The 23,656-nt window shown below is 44.1% G+C and overlaps 1 protein-coding gene across 1 annotated transcript in view; it reads right to left on the bottom strand.

Annotated features, from left to right (window-relative positions):
* Positions 1-1,602: 1,602 nt before the first annotated feature.
* Positions 1,603-23,656, bottom strand: part of SUSD3 (sushi domain containing 3) — a 49,244-nt gene continuing 27,190 nt past the window's right edge. The window contains exons 3-5 of the mRNA XM_077924911.1: positions 20,671-20,818; positions 17,090-17,251; positions 1,603-1,992 (exon numbers count right to left, since the gene is read on the bottom strand). Coding sequence (XP_077781037.1) covers positions 1,776-1,992; positions 17,090-17,251; positions 20,671-20,818 — 527 coding nt within the window. The 3' untranslated portion in view covers positions 1,603-1,775. The remainder of the gene's footprint in view (positions 1,993-17,089; positions 17,252-20,670; positions 20,819-23,656) is intronic.

Below are 23,656 nucleotides of genomic sequence, written 5' to 3' on the forward strand. Positions count from 1 at the left end.
AGTCACGTAATCTGGGTAACCGGGTTCGCGTCTCCGCTCCTCCACATGCAGCTGCTGGGTGACCTTGGGCTAGTCACACTTCTCTGAAGTCTCTCAGCCTCACTCACCTCACAGAGTGTTTGTTGTGGGGGAGGAAGGGAAAGGAGAATGTTAGCCGCTTTGAGACTCCTTAAAGGGAGTGAAAGGCGGGATATCAAATCCAAACTCTTCTTCTTCTTCTTCCCATCATGGCTGTCCAGATGCCTGAGAGAAGCCTACAAGCAGAGCCTGAACACAGCAGCACTCTCCCCTTCTGCGGTTTCCAGAAACTGGTGTTCAGAAGCACAGTGCCTCCAGCAGTGAAGGGAGAACATATCCATCAGGGTTAGGAGCCACTGATAATCTCTTCTTTCACAAATTTGTCTAATCCTCTTTTAAAGCCATTCAAGATGGTGGCCAGCAATGTCTCCAAAGCTTAATTATGCAGTGTGTGAATAAATACCTACTTTTGTCTATACCGGTATTTGCATCCCTGAGCCCCCTAAATGAGTCCATTTGAACACAGATAACATAATGCCTGAATTATTTTGAGCATCTGATGAAAGCTTTTGTTCACCAAAGGCTTTCAAGGGTTTGAGTTTATGAATAAGCTTTCATTCTCTCCGAAGTGATTGCAGCTTTTCGTCTGATGTTTTAGTTTGATTTTTGCCTTCAAACTGTTGTTTTGTTTTAATTGTATGCCAACTGCCTTGGTAAAGGTAAGATAAAGGACCCCTGGATGGTTAAGCCCAGTCAAAGGCAATTATGGGGTGTGACGCCCATCTCGCTTTCAGGCCGAGGAACCCAGTGTTTGTCCACAGACAGCTTTCTGGGTCATGTGGTCAGCATGACTAAACCGCTTCTGGCACAACGGGATACTGTGACGGAAACCAGAGCACACGGAAACAGCGTTTACCTTCCCCCTGTAGCAGTATTTATTTATCTACTTGCACTGGCATGCTTTCAAACTGCTAGGTTGGCAGGAGCTGGGACAGAGCAATGGGAGCTCACCCCGTTGCGGGGATTTGAAACGCCGACCTTCCGATCAGCAAGCCCAAGAGGCTCAGTGGTTTAGACCACAGTGCCACCCGTGTCCCCAGCTGCCTTGGACAGCCATATGTGGGAAAGGCAGGATGGAAATCTTTTAAATAAATGGATGCCTTTAATATGGGCTAGCTGAGGTATGAGAAACTAAAAATAAAAGTTAGAAATGGAAGGTTTCCTCAGAATCTGAGCAATGAAATCACAGCTAAATTTGACATTTTTTTCTTAATTAAAAATCTTTATTATAATCCCCTCATATTTATTGTGAAAAAATACATTTCATGTATTATCTGATATGCTTATAAAAACAGGATAAAATAAATTCGCAGTCATGTGCATTGGTCCTTGTTGCTGTCAAAAACCTTCACAGGCAGCAAAAGCACAAACTGTTAAGAACAGAGATACAGAAACATATACCGGATATACGTGTTTCCTTGTTTTCATGATAGGATCACCTTCTTTTTGGGAAAGCAAATTGCTGTTAAATTCTGAGATGTACTGTTTAATTTAAAAACAAAAAAAACAGAATGCATTTTCAAATAACATTTGTCAGATCTGTTAAATCTGTCGATATTCTGACGTTTATTGTAACTGATGCATGGGAACAATGCAGTGATTCATTTCTATACAGTGTTTTAAGGCACATTCAGCAGGTATCTCTATTCACATTTGGCTTTGGTCCAGCAAATCCTTCGTTGCGTTTATGAGACTGCCTATCCAGGTAAATGAGTATCCATTGTCCCCTGCGGGTCCTTTTCATGCCCATAGACCTCGACAACATGTATCGTACTTATGGTATGTATGGCAACGTTATGCCCCGGTCCCAGCTGTCTACCAAGTGCACTGCTGGGTTTGGCTGGTTTGCTGTGTAAATCGTTTTCTCCAATACAGCCGGTCTCTGTGATGCCTCCAGCCCATTCGTCATGGAAGCTGGAAAAGAAAAGAAACCTTTTAAAAATTTAGATAAAACTATAGCCTTGATATAGTACTGTCACTGGATTTCTCTCCCCCCCCCCCCGCCACCGCAGTAAAGAAGTTGTCAATAAATAGCAGAGCAGATAAAAATCTAGAATACCCAATAAATATAGCACGCCTCGCCCAGGTCTGCCAACCACAAGATAGGGAGTTGTCCCTTCCTTGGGAGGTTCGGTTACCTCCCTCACTGTTTAGATTTGCTTATCATATCTATACATAATTTTTATTAAGTTTTCTGTTTTACAATTTAAAATACTCATATTACATCCTTTAGATGTCAATGATTTCCCTTCTCCTTTTCCCCTGGTTCATTTTACATATCATAAATCCCTGAACATTTTACAAAAACTATACCACTCAGTATTCCATTATTGCATCCATCAAAACTTGTTTACACTGTTGAACTTATCTTAATGCTGCCAGCATTTTCAGCTGTATACAATTATTTACCATATATTCAATAAACGTTGTCCAATCTTCTTTAAACGTATGTTCTTCCTGATCTCTTATTCTATATGTTAAGTCTGCAAGTCGTGCATATTCTGTCAACTTAAGTTGCCATTTTTCTTTAGTTGGGACCTCGCTTGTTTTCCATTTTGGGGCTAACAAAACATGGGCCACAGTAGAAGCATACATAAATAACCTTTTTTTTAATTAAAAAAGGGGGGGATTTGCTTATTCATTCTGTCTACAGCAGATCTTACCAGCTTGCTTATACATTTATTTATAATATTCCTAGATCTTGTATTTCCACCTTGTGGCGCTCTTCCTAGATCAGGTCTGGGGACCCTTTTTCAGTCTGAGGCCTTATTCAGTTCTGGGCACCTGGTGGTAGCGGGAACCACACCCCAGTGGTGGGAGGTGCCAGAGGCAAAAATGAGTAGAGCAACTAAATTTTACCTCCGTACAGGTAAAATTTTACATCTTTGCATGTTTCTACACATACCTCTGTATCCTCCATCCCAGCAAGCAAGAGACATTCTCAGAGTTCAAGGACACATTCCAGCCAGGCAAAAACCACGCAAGGAAGGGCAAAGCAAGGTAGTGAGGAATGTGTCCTGAGGAGAAGCCTGTAGGCTACATAGGGAGGTCTGGAGGACCATGTGTGGCCTATGGGCCTGAAATTTCCCACTCCTGTTCTAAATGGAGATTTTGTAAGTTTCTGCACAGATGAACAGTACACCTTTTAAAAAAAAACCACGTGCTTTTATGGCAGTCAATTTGATGCCTTCATAAAAGCTCAACGTATTTTTAAGATAATAAAGTCGTACCTTGGTTTTCAAACAGAATGGGTTCTGACAGTCTGTTCGACTTCCGAAACATTCAGAAACCAAGGCACAGCTTCCAATTGGCTGCAGGAGTGTCCTGCAGCCAATCGGAAATTGCGCCAGACATTCGGCTTCCGACGCAAAGTTCGCAAACCAGAACACCTGCTTCCGGGTTTGTGGCATTCAAGTTCCAAGTTGTTCGTGAACTAAGCTGTTCAAAAACCAAGGTACGACTGTACTAGACAAATACAAGTCTTTTATAATAATAATAATAATAATAGGTGATTCATGTAGGCTACTGGAACCATATTAGAGATCCCTGAAGCTATTTCTCAGAAGAGACATCCACTTTTTTCTCATATTAGCTTAGCACAGCCAAAGAGGAAATCAATATATTTCAACAGGAAGTACTGTAGAGGTGTGCAGATTGCTTAACAACTGCCGTTCAAGGGCAACACGTTGTAAAATATATGGTTCAAAAGCAAGTACTTTGAGAAGCCACAGAAAAATCAAAGGATAAAGATTTTCCAATCAAACGTTGGAAACCGACATCCAACACAAAATGTTATTGACCTAATTTTTGACTTATAGGAATCAGCTTTGGAGGAGGGGGAAGGCTACAGCAGTTACAGGTAACATTTTCCTTTATCCTATATGTTGTCAAAGGCACGTGCTTCCCCTATTGTGTCATATACAGAATTCAATTTTCTTGAGGTAATAATACAAGTGGTTGCAGGTCAAAAGCCAAAGTGATATAACGACAAGGGAGGAAAGGAGGCAGGAAGATAAAGATTACTTCAGGGGAAAGGTGTGGTTGCTTTGTGCATTTATATCTGATTGCTAGATACCAGGTGACACATAAAAACTACTTTTATTTTCAAGGCCTCTGTCAGGAGGAGGGTTTTAAAAAAAGAAAAAACCCTTCCAGATAGAAGCATTTTTTTTTTAAAAAAAAGTTACGTTCTCTTTATACTACAGTTGCTTTCCAACTTCTATAATTGATCCCAGAGTGATAGTGTTCTCTGAAGCTTTGTGTTCAAGAGTCTTTTGGAGAGTGTCAAAGAAAACAAATGATATCTGGATAAACGATGCCCTTTGCATGTGGCTAGATAGTGTGCAAATGCCACCAAGGACTAGATACGAAAGCCTTGATAAATTCGAATTGACTCAAATAACAACAATCTGACTCAGTATGATTTGTCCACTGCAGGTATAGATGCTGGACGTTGTGGGAGAGGAGGGAGATAGGAACGTGTTTTCACAGATTTTGACCCCACCACATACACGCGAAATCTTGTTTCCCTCAGCCATATCATTGGTTCCTTTTACTGTCAACTCTTTATAGCGATCGCAACGTAGTGTACAATTATATTATATGCACTTGCATTCTGTTGAAATCAAGGCCACTTCTGCACATCTAACTCCGTGCCCAGTTCTGCTCAGTGTCTAAAGGAAATTGCCTGGCCAAATTCTTCACTTGCATCACCATATAAAATCCTAGTAACAATTTCACCTGTTAGAGGTTAAGAGACTCCCCTGTCATCATGGACCATGATTCTGCTGAAGAGATAAGCAACTAAAAAGGTAAAGGTAAAGGTACCCCTGCCCGTACGGGCCAGTCTTGCCAGACTCTGGGGTTGTGCGCCCATCTCACTTAAGAGGCCAGGGGCCAGCGCTGTCCGGAGACACTTCTGGGTCACGTGGCCAGCGTGACAAAGCTGCATCTGGTGAGCCAGTGCAGCACATGGAAACGCTGTTTAGCTTCCCGCCAGTAAGCGGTCCCTATTTATCTACTTGCACCTGGGGGTGCTTTCGAACTGCTAGGTTGGCAGGCGCTGGGACCGAGCAGCGGGAGCGCACCCCGCCGCGGGGATTCAAACCGCCGACCTTTCGATCGGCAAGCCCTAGGCACTGAGGCTTTAACCCACAGCGCCACCCGTGCCCCAGATAAGCAACTAGTTGTGCATTAATGTCTGGTGCCCAAGTTGCACATCCCCACTGGTAATAAAAAGGTAATGTCTCCACTGTGCTTGAAGGGGTATAAGGCTCATGGGATTAATGGCACATGTATAGGGAATGTGAACATGTGATAGGATTTGGGGGCAACATGAGAGAGATCATGAAATGGCAGGCTGGAAGGACTTATATGCCAACTATTTAAAGAGAAATGCATGTATGGGATATTGTGAAATATTGCCATACCTGGTGACTTTGATAAAATATGGCATCCCTTTATCAGAAGGATGGTTTCATAGACCACCACAAGCTTGGATACTTGTATGAAAAGGAACTCTAGGATTTCTTTAAAAATGCCCATGGACACTAAGAGGGTGGAAGTGCTGTATGTGATGTATTATTTGCACTCTTTGGCTACTCTGATAGATCATTGTTCATTCTTCTCAACACTTTGGTAAGTCTATTTGGTATTTAAAAATGCATTTCTCCAATTCATTAGTGTTCTGATGAGAATCCACATGAACACCCGTATCAGCAAATGCATGCAGAAGGTTGCATTCATAAGCAGATCTGTCTTGCTGGATCAGCGGGAGGCTGTCTTATTTTGTTGTTGTGTGCAGCTTTGATCTCAGTTTGCATCCCTCCATTCATTATACAACAGATAGAAAAAGACAAGTGATCACCAGTTGAGTTCAGAAGAATCAACTTAATTCCCCTTTGTGTTCTTCCTAATGATAATAATGCAAACAGGACTTGTACTAAGACTTCAGCACATAACAAGTATCCTCTTCTGTTTCCTGATTGACATTGGAAATTGCTTTGCACTGGAATTTCTTCTGAAAGGTGGTGGGTAGAAATTTTCGCTTGTTACAATGCACAACATTTTGGTGGGAATAATGCAGCTGTTGTGGAAACAATAATGACTTGAATATGACAAAGCATACAGAGTACAATGTTTGCAACAAGATTTTATAACATAATTTCATGGTTATAATACAACTAAAATTTATCTTAATCAAAGGGTTTGGGAAGAGTATACCAAAAGCCCTATTTATTTTGAGCTTTTATCCTGCATTTTTATCTTGTGAACCACCCTGAAATACTTAGGTGAAGGGTGGTATATAAATTTAATGGATAATAAAATGATAATATTAATATCCAGAGTTCAAATCATCCAGATTTCACTAGGTGATGGCACAGCCAAAAGAAGTTCTCCAGCAACTCACATGGGCAAATGCTCCTCCAGATTATGGAGTCCCAAGCCGTTTGGGGCTTTAACACAAGCACCTTGAATTAGGTTCACTACAAGTAGCCCGTGCAGATCTTTCAAGCACAGTTTTTTTTATTTCATGCAGCTGTGCTGATCAGCAATCTCTCAGCTGCATTTTGCACTACCTGCAATTTCTGAACTCTGTTCAAAAGCAATCTCACAAAGATCACATTGCCATAGTCAACCCTGGCACATGGATTACTGTACTAAGGTATTCTTGTCCCTGAACAGCCAGAACTAGTAAACCAGCCAAACTGGGAAACAGATGCTCTGCTCTGCGCCACGACAGCCATGAGCCTCCAGCAGGTTCAAGGAAGAACCCCAGACTACGCACCTGATCTTTCAGGGGTATGCAACGCCATCCAGAAGAGGCTGTTCATCCAAATCTCAGACCTGATCTACAACACCTCCATCTTGTCAGAAGCCAACTTCAGTTTATTGGCCCTCATCCAATTCATTGACACCCCGAACTCTGACTTAGCACTAGAGCAGCTTCTCCTGACTCTTACGGAAAAGGGAGCTGGAGCTGGATGTTATCAGCATACCAATGACATTTCATCCCCAGTCGCTTGATAATCATGTCAAATGGCTTCTTAACTATCATAAATAACACGAGGGGCAAGCTGGATCCCTGTGAGACCCCACAGCACAATTGCCATGGGGCTGAGTTCCCAAAGCTACTCTCTAGAATTGGTTCTGGAGCTAGAGGCAGAACGACCAGAATCTCCTATCTTTTGATTCCCAGCCCACAGAGCCGATCCAGGAAGATACTATGGTATTTACCGTAAGTCTGTTGCAAGATGAGGGGAATTAGCAAGGTCACACTCTCCACATCCTTTTCCCAATACAGCCAGATCATCAGTCAGGATGACCAAAGCTGTTTCATGCCAAAACCAAGTCTGAAGTTGGATTGAAAAGCATCCAGCTAATTGGCCTCCTTTAAGTATGCCTGGCTAGGGACGCGGGTGGCGCTGTGGGTAAAACCTCAGTGCCTAGGACTTGCCGATGGCATGGTCGGCGGTTCGAATCCCCGTGGCGGGGTGCGCTCCCGTCGTTCGGTCCCAGCGCCTGCCAACCTAGCAGTTTGAAAGCACCCTCGGGTGCAAGTAGATAAATAGGGACCGCTTACTAGCGGGAAGGTAAACGGCGTTTCCGTGTGCGGCTCTGGCTCACCAGAGCAGCTTCGTCACGCTGGCCACGTGACCCGGAAGTGTCTGCGGACAGCGCTGGCTCCCGGCCTATAGAGTGAGATGAGCGCACAACCCCAGAGTCTGGCAAGACTGGCCCGTACGGGCAGGGGTACCTTTACCTTTACCTTTTAAGTATGCCTGGCACTGAACAGCCACCACCCTTTGGAGCTTTGGGCCCTCAAAGGGCATATGAAGGCTGGATAGCTCAGCTGGTGAGAGCATGAGTCACGCACTTCTAGGTCCAGAGAGTGCTACTTAAGGAATTTAACTGGGACTAAGCCCTGTTTTGTGGAATCATCAGGTTAAAAAGAAATCCCCTTGCCTTCTAGGAACACCAAGTAGCATCAAGCCTTAAAGGGCACCAGAGGGGGGGGGGGAAACCTTCTGAACACAGAGGAAAAAAGGGAATTTTGATATTTGATGATAAAAAACAAAATTTTAAATGCAGCTTAACTTTCTAAAGTTAACTTTCCAATCTTTTCCCTTACAGTACACCATCTTGAAAAATACATTTGACCCCATTTCACAAAGATTGCAACCTTTACAAAAAAATTTAACTTGCTACCAATTTGACAGCCTACTCCCTCAATTTGCCCCCACAATGCTGCTAAGTACTGAGGTGTTGAAGCCTACTCATAGCACTTTAACTGTCACTTTTATATATATATAAAGTTTAAGCACATGTAAATTCTTGGTTAATTTATGAATTTTCTGCCAAAGGACACATCAATGGCCACCAGCTTAGACGCCTTTAATAGCTGACTAAAACTTAGTGCAATCCTAAGAGCAGAAGATCTGGCCAAAGGCCTGTCTAGGCCAGCATCCTGTTCTCACAGTGGCCAACCAAATGCCTATGGGAACAAGCAGGGCTTGAGCACAACAGGCCTCTCCCCACTTTGTAGTTCCCAGCAAGTGCTATTCAAAGGCTAGGCCTACTCAGAAGTAACTCCCTCTTCATCAGATATAACCTGTACAGTCCTATACATAGTTTGGGCCAGGTTCGACTAAATAGCTGTGTTAGTGGGAGCCACTGCAATGAGTCCCACTAGTGTAATGGTACTTTCCACACGTCTCACTTCTGTCCGCCTGTTTCCTCCTCAATACTGCTTGGGAAGGTCAGGAGGTCTGCCCAGAACACCCAACAGGAAGGAAGAGGGAGGAGATTGTTCCATCAAGCAAGCAGAAACACTTGGGCTGATGGAACCATCACCTTAGTGTGACATTGAATTCCACACTTTATATTCCTACCATAAAAAGAAAAAACGGGGAGATCAGTTCCCTAATCTGACTTTGCACTTCTTTTCCCTAAATTGTGGCTTTGCTTAGCTGTGACAGCAAAACATTCTTTAGCTCTTTAAGGGGCTTGTGTCGCTGTCTGTGCTAAAAGCACTGTGTAGATACCCTGGTGGCATGTTCATACTCTCTGTCAGTGCAGGGGTTTCACTGACATTTGCCAACAGTTAACAGACAAGAGTGTTTATTTGAGGAGCAGTAAAACAAATTCAAAGTAAACTGAAGTGTGGGATGAATTAGTAAGAACTACTAATCTCTGAAACCTACTCCCGGTCAGTTAATACCTCTGTTTCCCACCCTCTCCCTCTCTTGCAACAGTCCTCTGGCATAAATTCCAACCATCACTCCAGCTGTCATTCTATTCTCTCTTCCGTTTCCACCTCCCACTTACCCTTAATCTTCCCTACTCCAAGTGATCTCCACCCTCTGACCCCAAATATGGTCGACTCACTTATTTTTTGCATAGCCTCTCTCAGGCAACAGCCCATTTCATTGTGTACACTTATTCCTTCCTTTCCAAATGCAGCCAAGATATTGCTGTTTTGTTTCTGTTTTCCCCCTGGATGCTTGCTTTGCTTGTTTTTGCTAAACGGGCCACTTGCTTGTTAAGAGATTTTCCCTTTTTTGTCCATAACACACAGCGCTAAAGCATTCTGAATCAACGCTTCAGAAAAGCCACAGCATCTCAGTCCTTCAGAGGCAACTTCTAAAAATACCCAGTAAATACTTCTGTAGGAGTGCACCAATTAGCAGCCCTACAAAAAAAAAAGAAAGAAAGATTTTTCATGGAAATACACGCCAGCTGCTCCTAATGGAGAAAACGCAGCCTCTTACACCTAGAGTCAAATGCACAGCCTTTACAAGTCCCCCAGCAATTAGTTCACTGAACCAGGGCTTTTTCCCCATTAGCATTTCAGCTAGATAAAATTGTGGCAAAGTGGGGAATGTTGAGCCTTTGAAAAGTGGGATGATGTGCAGTGTGTGTGTAGCATTCAAATCTTCTGAAAACAATCATGCCAGAAAATATATAAATATAACAATACTCAGCATCTATAGCTCTGAAGGCCAAACTACCGGTAGATTAACATTCCTCAGTTTAGGAAGCTACTTTATGCCATCAGATGATTTACCCATCTAGTCCAGAATTATCCACTGTTGAGGGTCTTAAGCAAAAATTGTTTACACCATCATCTGTTTAGCTGGTCCTTTAAAACTGGAAATAGTAAGGACTGGACTTTGGGCTTCTTGTATGGGATGCATAGGCTCAGCCGCGGAGCTATGGCCCTGCTCCTAAAATCTTTCTCTGAATATCTCTTTACACGCTTTGGTTAAAAGTAGGAATGGCTGGGCCTCTTGTCTTACCCACCTCTTCAGCTAACAGAAGCTTTGGGACACAATTTCCACTGGAATATCCATTGGAGTGGGGAGAGAGATAAATTCCTCCTGCCAAGCTCCAGCTCTCAAATCCAAATCACACCTGTTCCATGGCTGCTTTGACCAAAGGGAAAGAAAACATGACATTGCCAGTCTCCCACATCACACTGAGTTTGGCCCTTTAAAAAATGCATGTCTCTTACTTGAACAGACTGGATGTCAAATGCAAAACATTTTCTTTAGGTTCTTGTTTGCATTTGCCCCACATGCTCAACAGCCATTGCCTCAAGAGGTAATGGAAAGAAGAGCCATTTCTGAACACTAGGCAAGGAAAAAGCTTTCGGTTTGTCAAGGGCAGATATGGGCCCTCTCTATCTGGCTCTTAAAACTCTTCCCACCCTGGTCCTTGAGTGTTTTTTGCCTAGGTGGGATGCATCCTCGAGCTCTGGTCATGCCTCTTGCTTCCCTGGGTGGATGGAGGGGCATGTGAGGCTGTATAGGAACTAGCCTACTGTACAAAGGTAAAAATCACATTTGTTGCTCCACCCACTTTTGCCTTTAGCCCTGCCTGGAAAGTGTCCCTTGAGGTGAAAAAGGTTCCACACTCTTGGTTAAGGGGAACTTGGCTAGAAAAGGGAAGTGTCTGACTTTCAATGTAAGAAGTCCAGTTCAGTCTTTTCAGAACAGCACCGCCTGCAGGCCCAGGGAGGGATTTCCTGCAGTAAATATGCAGCCAACTCCATAACATGAGGCTTTTTCACACGACAGCCTTAGATTTCAGTGGCACAACCATGTTGTGAAAATTAGAACCGAGGGAGGGAGGACAGAGACCTTGAAAAACAATGTGTTACAATGACACTTCATTTGTTGTCTTCCAATTTCATTTGTTATATAATGCATTACAAGGCTTCTTCAGACTGCACTTACCCTGCAAATTCCTCTTTACTGCCTTGCTATTTGCAATAATTTATGTGTTCAGGATGAAGAAGAAGATTTGATTCTGTCTAATTCATTACAAAACAAATGTCCCTTAAGTGATGCACAAAGCTGTCACCCCATTTGTCAGCTTCAAGGCATGCCACATAATACATTGGACCCATGGCTGTTAAGTCATTTAGTGAATATAGATTTGCATTCAAGAACCTACTACATTGCCCAAAAGAGTTTGATTAATGGGCCATAGGCTGGCCCTACCATTAGGGAAAATGAAGTTCCAACTCAAGCAATGAAGTAGGGGCAGGGTTTGCAGCAAAAGGCTCTTGTCCAGTCTCCTGTAGGCACCTCCAACTATTTCTGTCCACTAGAACCACCACCATCTCCCAGGGAATCACCTTAACAGAAGACCTTAACAGACTGGAGAACTGGGCCCAAACTAACAAAATGCATTTCAATAGGGACAAATGTAAGGCTCAGCATTTAGGCAGGAAGAATCAGCTGCACAGATATAAGATGGGGGACACTTGGCTTACCAGTAGTACATGCGAAAAGGATCTAAGGCTCTTGGTGGACTACAAACTTAACATGAGTCAACAGTGTAATGCAGCAGCAGCATGGGGGAGGGAGGAGGTAATGCAATGCTCCAGGCACCTGGCATCTGGCCCCCAAAATATTGCACAGGTGGAAATGTGGCCCATGGACTGAGGTCTTCCCACCCCGGTTTAATGTGATATACAAACCAGGGCAAAGTGTGCAGAGCATGGACTCAACCTCAGACACGCCTTTCCATAACACATGAATGGAGCCACAGGAGAATGACAGAATGGAGGCAGGAAGTGTGGCCTTGCTCATCCCTTCATATCCCTGAAACTGAGTGAGGGCTATAGTAAAACAGTCTGTGCTCCACAGAGATTAGCACAGAACAGAGACAGAGCTGTAACTGGGTGATCCTGCGCCCCTGGCAGAACCGTCCAGATTGCGCCCCCTAGGGAATGTGGCACAGAAAAAAATAGGGGGAAACAGGGCCCCCGCATATCATATAAATACCCTCTATTAAAAACATTTTCTTAAGAGGCAATAATTGATATTTTTATTTATAGACATATTTATGGAAATATTTTTAGCAGATTTTGCGCCCCCTCCTTGCCTGTGCCCCTGGCGGGGGCCTTCCTCACCACCCCCTAGCTACGGCCCTGAATAGAGATTCTGAGATTTTAGTGAAACAGACTGTTGCATACCAAGTATTTGCTGCTTTATATATTTTATTTGTTTTTAAATTGAAAACAACTGTCCTGCTTAGTAAACAAAATGGTACAAATTCCAGAAATGTAAATATGGACTGCATATTGAACTAATCTCAGCACTTCATTACATGCAGGTGTCTAAAATTAAAAGCAAGCTCTTAATCCTTTTGACGAAGTGCCTTAGGATATAATCACTGTGTAATTAGCTTTTTAAGTATATGTAAAACCCCTCAAAACTCAAAAATTGATTAAGTAGCCACTAGACTTTGTACCAAACGTACCATTTCCCGTGTTTTTTTACAGGTACATCACACTAGTTTAAAGCTAGCGATAAACTATACAGTAATTAATTGAATTTGCTGTGGTCTATCCGGCACTCTTTTAAAAGCCAAGCTAATGCTTACACTAGAATCTGCTATCAAAAGTAATTTAAAAAAATACCTCACCACCATATGAAATGAGAGGTTTTAATTTATTTGCTTATTATTTTGTTTATGTTATTTATGCGCTGCCCAATGACAAAAGGTTCTCTGAGATTTTAAAGGGTCTACTCTGAGTATGATTTAGTTGGCTGTCCCCAATATAATACAATAAAAAGACAAGAATGTAAAAAGTGGCATTAGAACTTCAGGTAACATCAGGAGCAGAACAGAGAGCTAAGAATAAAAATCAACAAAGCTAAAACAGAGTTGAAAGTGACAAGATTTTTTTAAAAAGCAGTGGCACCCCGTTTACAAAGACCTTTTCACTTTTAGCCACCTGCCAGCTCAGTGGGCTAAGACATTTTAACAAAGGCCTCAGGTGAAGACCTCAGGTTTGGGCAAGGAAATATGGGCTTGCAATACATAGCTCATTTCTGTTTTTGTATGTCAGATAGAAATGGGACACATCCATGCCCAAGACACAGATTTGATCCTAAGGAGGGAGCTAAACACTGGAGAGTTGCCACTGCAGCCATTCACACAGTTATGGTCGCTGGCATCCATCTGTCTTAAGAGGCAATGGAGTGTGCCTCCAGGGATGAAGTCAAACCCACTGCGTTAGCAGCACCAGGCTCCAAGCCTAGGCAAGTGTGTATGGAGGTCCTGAGCCACCTAGATGACAAGAAACCCCTCTTGGCCTCACTGATGTGGTGCAAAAGAAAGCAGAGCCCGTGGCACCAGCTGGGCTGCAGGAGGTGCCAGAATAATGCATACAAAGCTCCATCCAACCATCTCAGGGACTCCACTCTGGATTGGTGTAGGGCAGGCATAGGCAAACTGGACCCTCCAGATGTTTTGGGACTACAACTCCCATCATCCCTGACCACTGGTCCTGTTAGCTAGGGATTATGGGAGTTGTAGTCCCAAAACATCTGGAGGGCCCAGTTTGCCTATGCCCGGTGTAGGGTTTACTCCTCAGCCTTTTTTTCCCCTCTCCCAATGAAATCACACAAGGTAGCAAAGGTTTAGGATCAAGAGTTTTCTTGACTGTTGGACCCACTATTGGTCTCGTCCACTCAATCTGCCAGAGCTTGTCTTTGCACGCAGGGCAAGTCCCTAACTCACTGAGCGTTTGGGACCCATTGGCAACCCTCACCTGGTTTAGCTGGCCAGTCAAAGCCATTCCCAGGGTGGGGCCGCTATCACATGCTGGCAGCTTCTGGGAGCCACAAGGGAGAGCTGAGTGCAGGGTAGGAATCAAAAGTGGACAAACTATCCCAGAAGGAGCCTGACCTGCCCCCCACCAGAGGTATTACTCCATCCCTAACACCCCATACACTCCACCATTCACACTAACCACATTTTAAAAAAGTAATTCCACCAGAAAAAATGGGGGCCTAATAGGAAAAACAATGTGCAGTTCTAGGGATAGCTACTAGAAAATAGGAATGGCTGGTGCATGGTGGAACTTAGTAGTAGGATCCCTGCTTTGCAATCAGCGGGTCCCAGTTTTCATCCTTGGCATCTCTAGTTAAAAGGATCAGGCAGCATCTAATGGGAGAGACCTGTGCCTGAGACCCTGGAAAGTGGCTGTCACTCACAGCAGGCAACAGATGGAAGAAAAAGTCTGACCTAGTACAAAGCAGCTAAAGTGGTATTGCTGATGCCAAGGAGATCCCCAACAGCTTAAGAACTGTTAAGAGAGCTCCCTGTGCTATGTAGACCAGAGTCTGCAGGCTAAGGGATATCCTGTAAAATGTTGCAGTGCATGAACACATATGCCTCCCTTGAAGTACTTTCCTGTGCTGCAGCAAAGCAGTGCCCAGGATTGGCCTATGAGTCAGAATCAGGCATCCGTCAAAGCAGGAGCTGAATTGAATGTACCGTAATTTATTTGCATTATCTCCTCCGACCCTCTCAAGTCTGAGTGTTATTGCAACATGCATCTGCCATTTAAACTGCTCGCTCTCTTCCAGCTACTAGCAGCAAAAAAAGCAGCAGTAATAAATTCAAAAACAAAGAGTGGAATATCCGACAATAAAAACAATTGCTATTATGGAGTAGCTTATAGAGCTCAGCTCCCTGCTGCTCTAAATAAATCTCCTTCCCAGAAAAATTGCAGACTGTGCCTACACTCTTTATTCAACCAAATAAAACCTCCACAACAAGTAAAACGACTCCTTTAAAAACCCTAAATTAGGAGTAGACACACTGCCTTCATGGGCAGCCTTCCAGGGGCTGCAAGCCCAAGGTAATGGGGCAGCCGGAGGCAAAGAAGTGGGCAGGGCAAGGAAGGGGACTTTGGTTTTTGGATAGGGGCTGCATTTGAGTCACACAGGCCTGCAGTTTCTACATACAAATCTCTCCATCTGGGCAAGCAGCAGGGACACATTCCTGCCAAGCAAATTCACTTCAGGATGGTGTGGAGCAGAGCCTAGGAAAAGTGCTAAAGACCAGTTAATAAGGCTTGGCAGGATGGAATTGGCCCAAGGTTCCCCACCAATGCCCTGAATGGAAGTGAAGGCATTGCCCTACTGTTGTTATCACTCAGGGGCACTAAAGACTGGCCTGCCTCCTTAGCCAAGAATAGAAGAAGAGGCAGATGACATTAGTTTTTTAAAAATATATTGCTTTAAGTTGGCGGGTCATAGAATCCTAGAGTTGGAAGAGTCCACGAGGGCAGGAATCTTTTGCCCAACATGGGGCTCAAACCCATGACCCTGTCTCGTGCTCTACCAACTGAGCTATCCTACATTCCCTCATAAGCAGTCTTCTGGTGGCTGGAAGCCAGAGGCAAAAAATGGTGAGAGCAACAGAGGTTTCCATACACCTCTCCAAGAGGCATTGCCAGAGTTCAAGGACACATTCCAGCCATGCAAAAGCATGAAAAATGGTTTGGGAAAGGGCATGGCCTGAGGAGAGTTCCACAGGCTGGGCAGAGATACCTGGAAAAAAAGAATCTATCCAACATTGCTCTATCAGATTTTGTATTCTGATTTAACCAGATTTTGATTTCCTCCCAGGAAGGGAGAGAAGCATTGAGTGAAAGGGTGCAGATTCCATCAGCACATACACCTTGAATGGACTTTGCATCCCATGAATTGGGAGTGCCCATGGCCCAGGGAAAGCAGAACCTGATGTGTATGCAAGCATCAGACGACATGGTGGTTACAAAAGGTAATAAGGCTGCGCTTTCTGTTACTACATCCAAATCAGAGTCACTGACCAGTTCAAATTACATAGCCCCAATGTATACACAATCAGGACTATAGCTTCATACTGTGTTCTATGTTGCATTATCCCAAATAAGACTGCATCACGTAGGTGATATATATTACCGTATTTTTCGCTCTATTGGATGCAGTTTTTCCCCTCCAAAAATTGAGGGGAAATGTGTGTGCGTCCTATGGAGCGAATGCAGGCTTGTGCCATAGCCACGCGCAACCCCTCTGGCAGGGAGAGGCTCCACAGGGCTATGGCTTCTTTAGCGCTGCGCAGCCTCTCCTGGCAGGGAGAGGTTGCATGGGGCTAAAGAGGAAGCCAAAACAGCCAGCGCGATCCATCCCGCTCGCTGCCTTGGCTTGTGCCATAGCCGTGCGCAACCCCTCCGGCAGGGAGAGGTTGTGCGCAGCCTGTACGCTGCTCTTTGGGACTGGGGGGGGGGGGATATTTTTTTTATTGATTTCCCTGTCTAAAAACTAGGTGTGCCCTATGGTCTGGTGCGCCCTATGGTGCGAAAAATACGGTAAGTTAAACCAGTAAACCATGACATGTAGACAAAGACTGGAGGCACGATGCCAAGAATGATCAAAAGTTTTCATTTTGAACTGAGTTTTTTTTTGTGCAGAGGCATTTTAGCACTATCTGAATGGAGCCCATACAGTCAAACAATGTATATGATAAAGGGCTTTGTATGAACACCAGAGAAGTCAGTCATTTGCCACTGTCTAGTACAGAGGTCCACAGACCTCAAGAATTGGTTCAGACCCTGATTTGGCAAACAGCCCACCTCAGTCCAAGGTACTTTGTAGACTGTTCAATGTGTTAAAGAGTTTTGGTCTTGCAAAGCTGCATAACCCAGTACCCTGGGCTACCTTACCTGCAGAAGCCTCGGTTGTCATACGCCATATTACTACCATCATCAAATACTGGCTTATTCTTTATTTTGTTATTGTTGTTATTTCTGCCTTTAAAACCAAAGTAAGCCGCTTGCATGTTTTCCAGTTCTTCACTTCTGAGCTGGTACCATAGTTGCATATCCCTGTAAAAATGGATACAGAGGAAAGGATAAACATGGGCGGCAGCAGTGTCGTTAGCCAGGCAGGTGACTGAGCTAAAAAGGTTTCAGTAGCACAGGCAAAGAGCAAAGCAAAGAAGAGTTTCAGAGGAAGGACACCCAAATATGAAGAGCACCCATGAAAAGAGACCACATGACATCAACAGGCAGAAAATAAATTGGAAACAGTATTAAATCTGCAGGGGATACTTTCAATTTTTTATTTTTACTGCCATTCCTCTTTTTCTGCTACTGCTTTAGAAAGTATACACCCATCATGTAGACACGTATGGGACTGTGAATGAGTGACAGGGGGGCGGGGAGCTTTTCATGCTCCTTGAGCTCATGGTAGCTTTTGACACCATCAGTCACACTATCAGGACTTCTGGAACAGTTGTGCAATTTGGACGTGGGTGGTTTTATTGTGTGTATTTGCAATTGTAGCAAACAACTAATAAATCTGGAAAATAATAATGCATATTATTAAATAATATCAGGGTGGGTAAAGGTGCCATTTGGGAAGCAGGAAGTGTTTAAAATATGGTAAGATCTTGTAGCTCTGTCCCAGCTCCTGCCAACCTAGCAGTTCGAAAGCATACCAGTGTGAGCAGATAAATAGGTGCCGCTGCAGCGGGAAAGTAAACGGCGTTTCTGTGTGCTCTGGTTTCCATCACGGTGTTCTGTTATGCCAGAAGTGGTTTAGTCATGCTGGCCACATGACCTGGAAAGCTGTTTGTGGACAAACACTGGCAACCCTCGGCTTGAAAGCAAGATGAGTGCCACAATTCCATAGTCGCCTTTGACTGGACTTAACCGTCCATGGGTCCTTTACCTTTCACCTTTTAAGAGACTGTGTGAACATGACAACGGCTGGGAGCAGAGCAAGTTGCCACATGCATTAACGAAGTGTCATTGCAGACAGACAGATGGGACAACTTTCACCAGAGTTCCAATAGCCACATTTTAAATTACTTTTAGAAACTTTTACTGCGATTTTCTGCAATAAACCCAGGAAAATTGCCATCACAAGACAAAGTTCTGATTTTGAAGCAAAACAGTGTTTTGTTTTGTTTTGTTTTGTTTTGTTTTGTTTACCTTTGGCATACAGACTAAACCCACCCCCCGAAAGAAGATCTTCGTGTGTGTGAGGAGGCTGCTTGTAGTGGATAAGAATGGGAAGGATCCAGCAGGGTACTAAGTATCTAATCCACTAAATGCTTGCATAAACAAGAATTTGGCATTTGGGAAAGTCCAATACAATTCTCAGGAGATGTAAGAACAAAAGACAGGTGTCAAAAACCCTTCAATTATATAATATGGAAGCACTAGTATTTCAGAAATTAAAGTATAATTGCCATTATCTGCCTTCCTGAACAGCACTTATATAAACAAGCTGTGCTGCTGTCACTGGCTGTTTCCAGCTAAAAAAATAATTTAATTGGTTTCATGGCTTTCCTTCTTTTACATTAAAGCACTGACAACCCACCTGTTGCCCTCTCACCACAGGCCACAGACCTCTATTTGCAGGATATAATACTGATTAACTTCCTCCTCATACATCATAGTTAAATCTTTAACAAAAGGGACACATCTCTCACCCCTCCATGGTTCAGTCAGGTGATAGAATTAAAAGTCTGTTCTTTTTCTTGGTAATATTTGTGCGGTCTTTGCTTCTGCCCTATCTACATTATTTAAAAATCAAGGTGTGTTTGTGGCCTTTGTACAACCCTCAGAAATAGCATTGGATTGTTAGCATTTTCAGACCACAGCCCAGAAACTTGGAGATTATAAGAAGCTGGCCTACACATTACATTTGGTGGCTGGAGATGCCACTGTCTTCCCCTCCCCAGCTACAAAAATTGTATACAGAAATTACACTCCATGCCTCTTGAAGAATCTCACACCCCTCCTCTTTCCCAGGCCATACCCCTAAATTTTGAGCCCCTTCTTGGGTATTTCTGCCTGGCTAGAATGTGTTATTGAGCTCTGATAATGGCTTCTCCTTGGCTGGATCAAGGATAGAGAGGGGTTTGAGAGTAATTTGGCATATATTGCTCCACCCACTCTTTCTTCTGGTCCTGCCTACCACTTGCATGTGGCCCCCAGAAGGTTGCTTAGAAGGGACTGTGGCCCTCAGGCTGTAAAAGGTTTTCTGTCCCTGCTCAAGAAGTTTCTCCTGAAATTATTCCTATTATAAATTAAATTTGTTACTCACTTGCCCAGGGCATCTTGCCCAGGGCAACTCATCTGTCCCTTTTTAAAGCCAGTTCCTCAAGAAAAATTGTGTGAGTGTGTGAGTGTGTGTTTAGGGTTGTCATATGTCCTCTTTTTCCAGGACACATCCTCTTTTTCATGGGTAGAGTCGTCATACCGTTCCATAGTTAAAAGTAGAAGTCGGCAAATATGTCCTCTTTTTTGCTCTTCAAAATATGGCAACCCTAGTAGAAACTACTGTATAAAGGGAAAGTATACATTTGTTGGTCCAGCCACATTTGTCTCTGGCCCTGCCCACCACCTGTGTGTGGCCTCCAGAAGGGAATGAGGCCCTCTGTCTGTAAAGGGTCACCTGGCCTAGTCTAAAATTTGTTACTACAGGACTCAGCTGCTGCTGCATCAGGGCTCAGAACCATTCTGGGGAAATGAAAATGGTAGTGGCTATTGCAGTAGTTTGCCACGCACTTCTCTTCACAGTGACAGGCTGAGTACTGCTGCTCTCCAAATATATATATTAATATGTATTATATTAAAGGGAAGTCAGTGACCAGCCTCAGCTGCAGTGGGAGCCCAGCACTTGCTTCCCTAAGCCCAGTCCTAATGTCAGGCCTGCTCTGTTCCACTGACCCTGCCTGTGATTGTTCAGCATGGTGTAAACATTGTTTCCAAGGCACCATCAGGAGAAGAATGGCTGCTGATATGGCAGGGAGTGATGCAAAGATTGGACGAGTCGTGGCTTCCTTGAGGTATGCTGCCTCTCCCTAGACACAGCAAACACTGGGGTACCATCACTAGAATCAAGCTGAGAAGCTGTCAAAATCAAACAATGCTTTAAACACTTGTTTTGTTATCAGTTATTTCAGAGCCAAAAATGATGTGCAATGCTAGCACATAACTGGCTTTCTTCCCCTCAGCAAAGTACATCCCCAAATTTTCAGACACTGTAGCATGGGAAACCAAGGGAATCTTCCACTTTGCACGTCCATACTACATCAACAACAACATTGCAGAGGGTTGGACTAGATGGCCCTTGGGGTCCCTTCCAACTCTACAATTCTACAAGTACAGCGAAAGTCTCAAAGAAAATCAGCAATAGAACAATAACATGCTGTCTCTCGTATAGCTGAGCCTTCAAGTTACTCTCTTAAACCTTTCCCCTGAAACGACTTTCCCTGTCAAACATGACATACCTTTGAGCTCTTCTTCTCTCACTTTTCTTAACACACTTGATAAGACAGCAGGTTAAAAAAGCCATCGACATCAGCAGAATAATGGCGCAGCTCACAATGGAGGCAATGACGGCAACTTTAAATCCAAAGGTTTCGTATTTGGATACGGCTGCAATACAGCAAACACAGTCAGAGATTGACATCCGCCCTGATATCTACCTCCTTTGTATTCCTGCTAATGAACCCCTCACTTTAGTATGTGCTGACAAGTGGAGTGTTTTGGCTTCAGTTCAACCTGGGAGCATCTCAAGGCAGACTATTTAAAAGCATCCTATTTATAAGTGAGCAATGAAATACTCACAAGAAACTTGGCACAGTAACTAATCCTGCAGAGAAGAAGAAGAATGGAAAAATGAGGCAGAGGGAAGCACTCTGTCTATATGCACAGCTTGTGGCACAGGCCTGGCGCCAGGGACTGGCATTGTCAGGCACCCTGCCCAGAACCATGCCTCTATAAGGCTCCAGTCACCAATTCCTGGAGTCTCCTGGTTGTGCTACTGCCCTTCTTCCTGCTGCTGAGTGTTCACCTTCCATCTCCAAGAAAGCAAAGAGCATGTACCTTGTCTTCTTCCTCTAGATTCTAGAAGGCAGTGCTGATTGGGCCCAGAGGGAACAGCCAACTAATCAGCAACAGCCAACCAATCAGCAACAGCGGCAAGAAGAGGAAGTTAAAGTACTCAGCAAGGAGGGCACTGATAGAATATTTGCCAATATAGCCCATCAAATTCAGAACCGACATGGCCAGGGCTGGTCCAAGACATTTTGCTGCCTGAGGCAAAAGGCAAGAAGCCTTTCCATGAACAGAAGTTGACTGAACTGGCAGCTGAATCTTACTTTGGCACTGGTGATGGGATAGCATCCCCCATACACCTGAAGCAGCAGGTCAGCGTAGGCAGTTCATGAGAAACATACATCTCTGCCTTCCGACAGAGCAGAATGGACAGGTGGCTCGGGAGAAGCAGGCAGCCGCCACTGCTGCCCCACATCACCTGCTGCCTAAAGCAGTTGCCTCATTTGGCCTAATGGGAGGGCCGGCCCTGGGCGCTGTTGTGGCATGCCAATCCAAACACAGCCTACCAGTTAGGTCTTTGCAGCCTGTTCAGTGCTAGATTGTTTCTTTATTCTTTCAGTCCTAGGGAGGGTGGTGTTGGGGAAACTAGGATGTTTATGAAGCCCTTGGTCGGACACCACATAAGTGGGTCGCATGCTGTACAGTCTTGAATCAATACAATACATGCATTTGAATTTTTAAAGGAATGACATTAACAAATGCTAGAGCTACCCAAAAAAATGGGTGGGGGAGGGAATGATGGGAGGCAAACCTTTAAAGAAGTTAATGGTTAGGACAGCTCTTTAATTTAGTTGTATACTTCGCCTGGCAGCTGATATTTAACGGGTTATCTTTATGGATAACAGTGTCAGGGTTCATCTTCCCAGCAAGCAAAGATATACCACTGCCCAGGGTCACCCTTTTTCAAGTCTAAGGAGGTGCAAGAGATTTTCTGTCATCAATGCAATATTGGGAGACATACTTGTGATGCCTACCAAACAATAAGAAAAGTGATACTCCTAATATTAGAAAGGAACATGTGTATTTAACAGGGCTAGCTGTGAGGCACAGACAGGTAAGCAGCAGTCATTGTCTGCTGTGCCATCCCGCTGGCCGTTTCACATATTACATTAAGGTAGAATAATTCCTAGGGCTGTTTCTTTCTGTTAGCTTGGATCTAGGTAGATATCAGGCACATGTGAATAATCTTTGGTTCTGCTATATCACCTGCTAAAGTCAGCACACAAAACTAGGCACACTTGATGGCTTGTACTAGGGTCAGTGGCGTTGCAACGGGGGGTGGGGGGGCGGTTCGACCCGGGTGCCATGTCGGGGGGGGGGGTGACAAGAAGGCAGCCCGTGGGGGCTCGCGGTGGTGCAGCCACATGTGAGGATCCCGGCTCCAGCAGCAAACAGCTATGTACAGTGCATGTGTGGCGTCACTACGTACGGTGCATGCACATTCACATACAATGTCACATAAGCGCCCTACATAGTGACGCGCTGCCCCGGGTGTCACGACACCTTCGTTCGCCACTGACTAGGGTGGCCCGGTGTCCTCTCTCTGAAGGGCTATCAGATGAGAATCTTCTATTTGATGGGCTGTCCACTCCAGCTGTGGTTTGAAGTTCAACCGTAAGAAGGGAGATCCAGGGCCATGAACATCTTGGCCATCAATAGTGATATCAGACTAAACAGCCCACAATCTACAGGTACACCAGAGTGCAAAGAAAAGGAGGAACAGAACTGAGTATAATGTGCATATTGATTTATTTGAATAAGTGGATGTCAAGACTTTAACATGGGGCTCAGATATTTAGGTAATAGCTTATTAAGTCACCTTCCAAAGACGGCTTTTATACTCTTTAGAGCAGCTGTTGCTGCCAGTGTCTTGCTGTGATTGGAAACACAATTAACCAGGAATGCACCACTGTGGTTCAGCTTTGCAAGCAAATTTCAGATGACTGGGCAAGCCTTGTCATTTTAAAATTAGATGTGGATGCACTTCCGGTCTATTTAGGATTGATAGCAACTTGCTGAAATCCTATGGCTTGGCTGCAGCCTCTTTTCCCCCAGTTGGACCATTACCACTGATGTAATAAATAAGAAAAAGCACAGAGTGAAAAGGGGCTAATATTGTTGCCATTTAAGGCCCATTGTCAATGTGACAGCCTCTTCTTTCTGCTATCTACCGGCAGTAGCCTAATTGCACTTTACAGAACTATCCATATTTTTAGGAGATGAATCAATTTTTTCCCCAAAAGCCTATCATTAAATTAAAGAGAGCGAGCGAAAGCTATTCACAGACAAGTTATATAAAAAATCAGCCTGATTGGTCAGACCTGCAGTTTTCTGAGAAAGGGTACAGAACATGTCTCACAATTGCAAAAATGAAAC

This window comes from Podarcis muralis, chromosome 2, assembly GCF_964188315.1.
Source record: "Podarcis muralis chromosome 2, rPodMur119.hap1.1, whole genome shotgun sequence".
NCBI lineage: Eukaryota > Metazoa > Chordata > Lepidosauria > Squamata > Lacertidae > Podarcis > Podarcis muralis.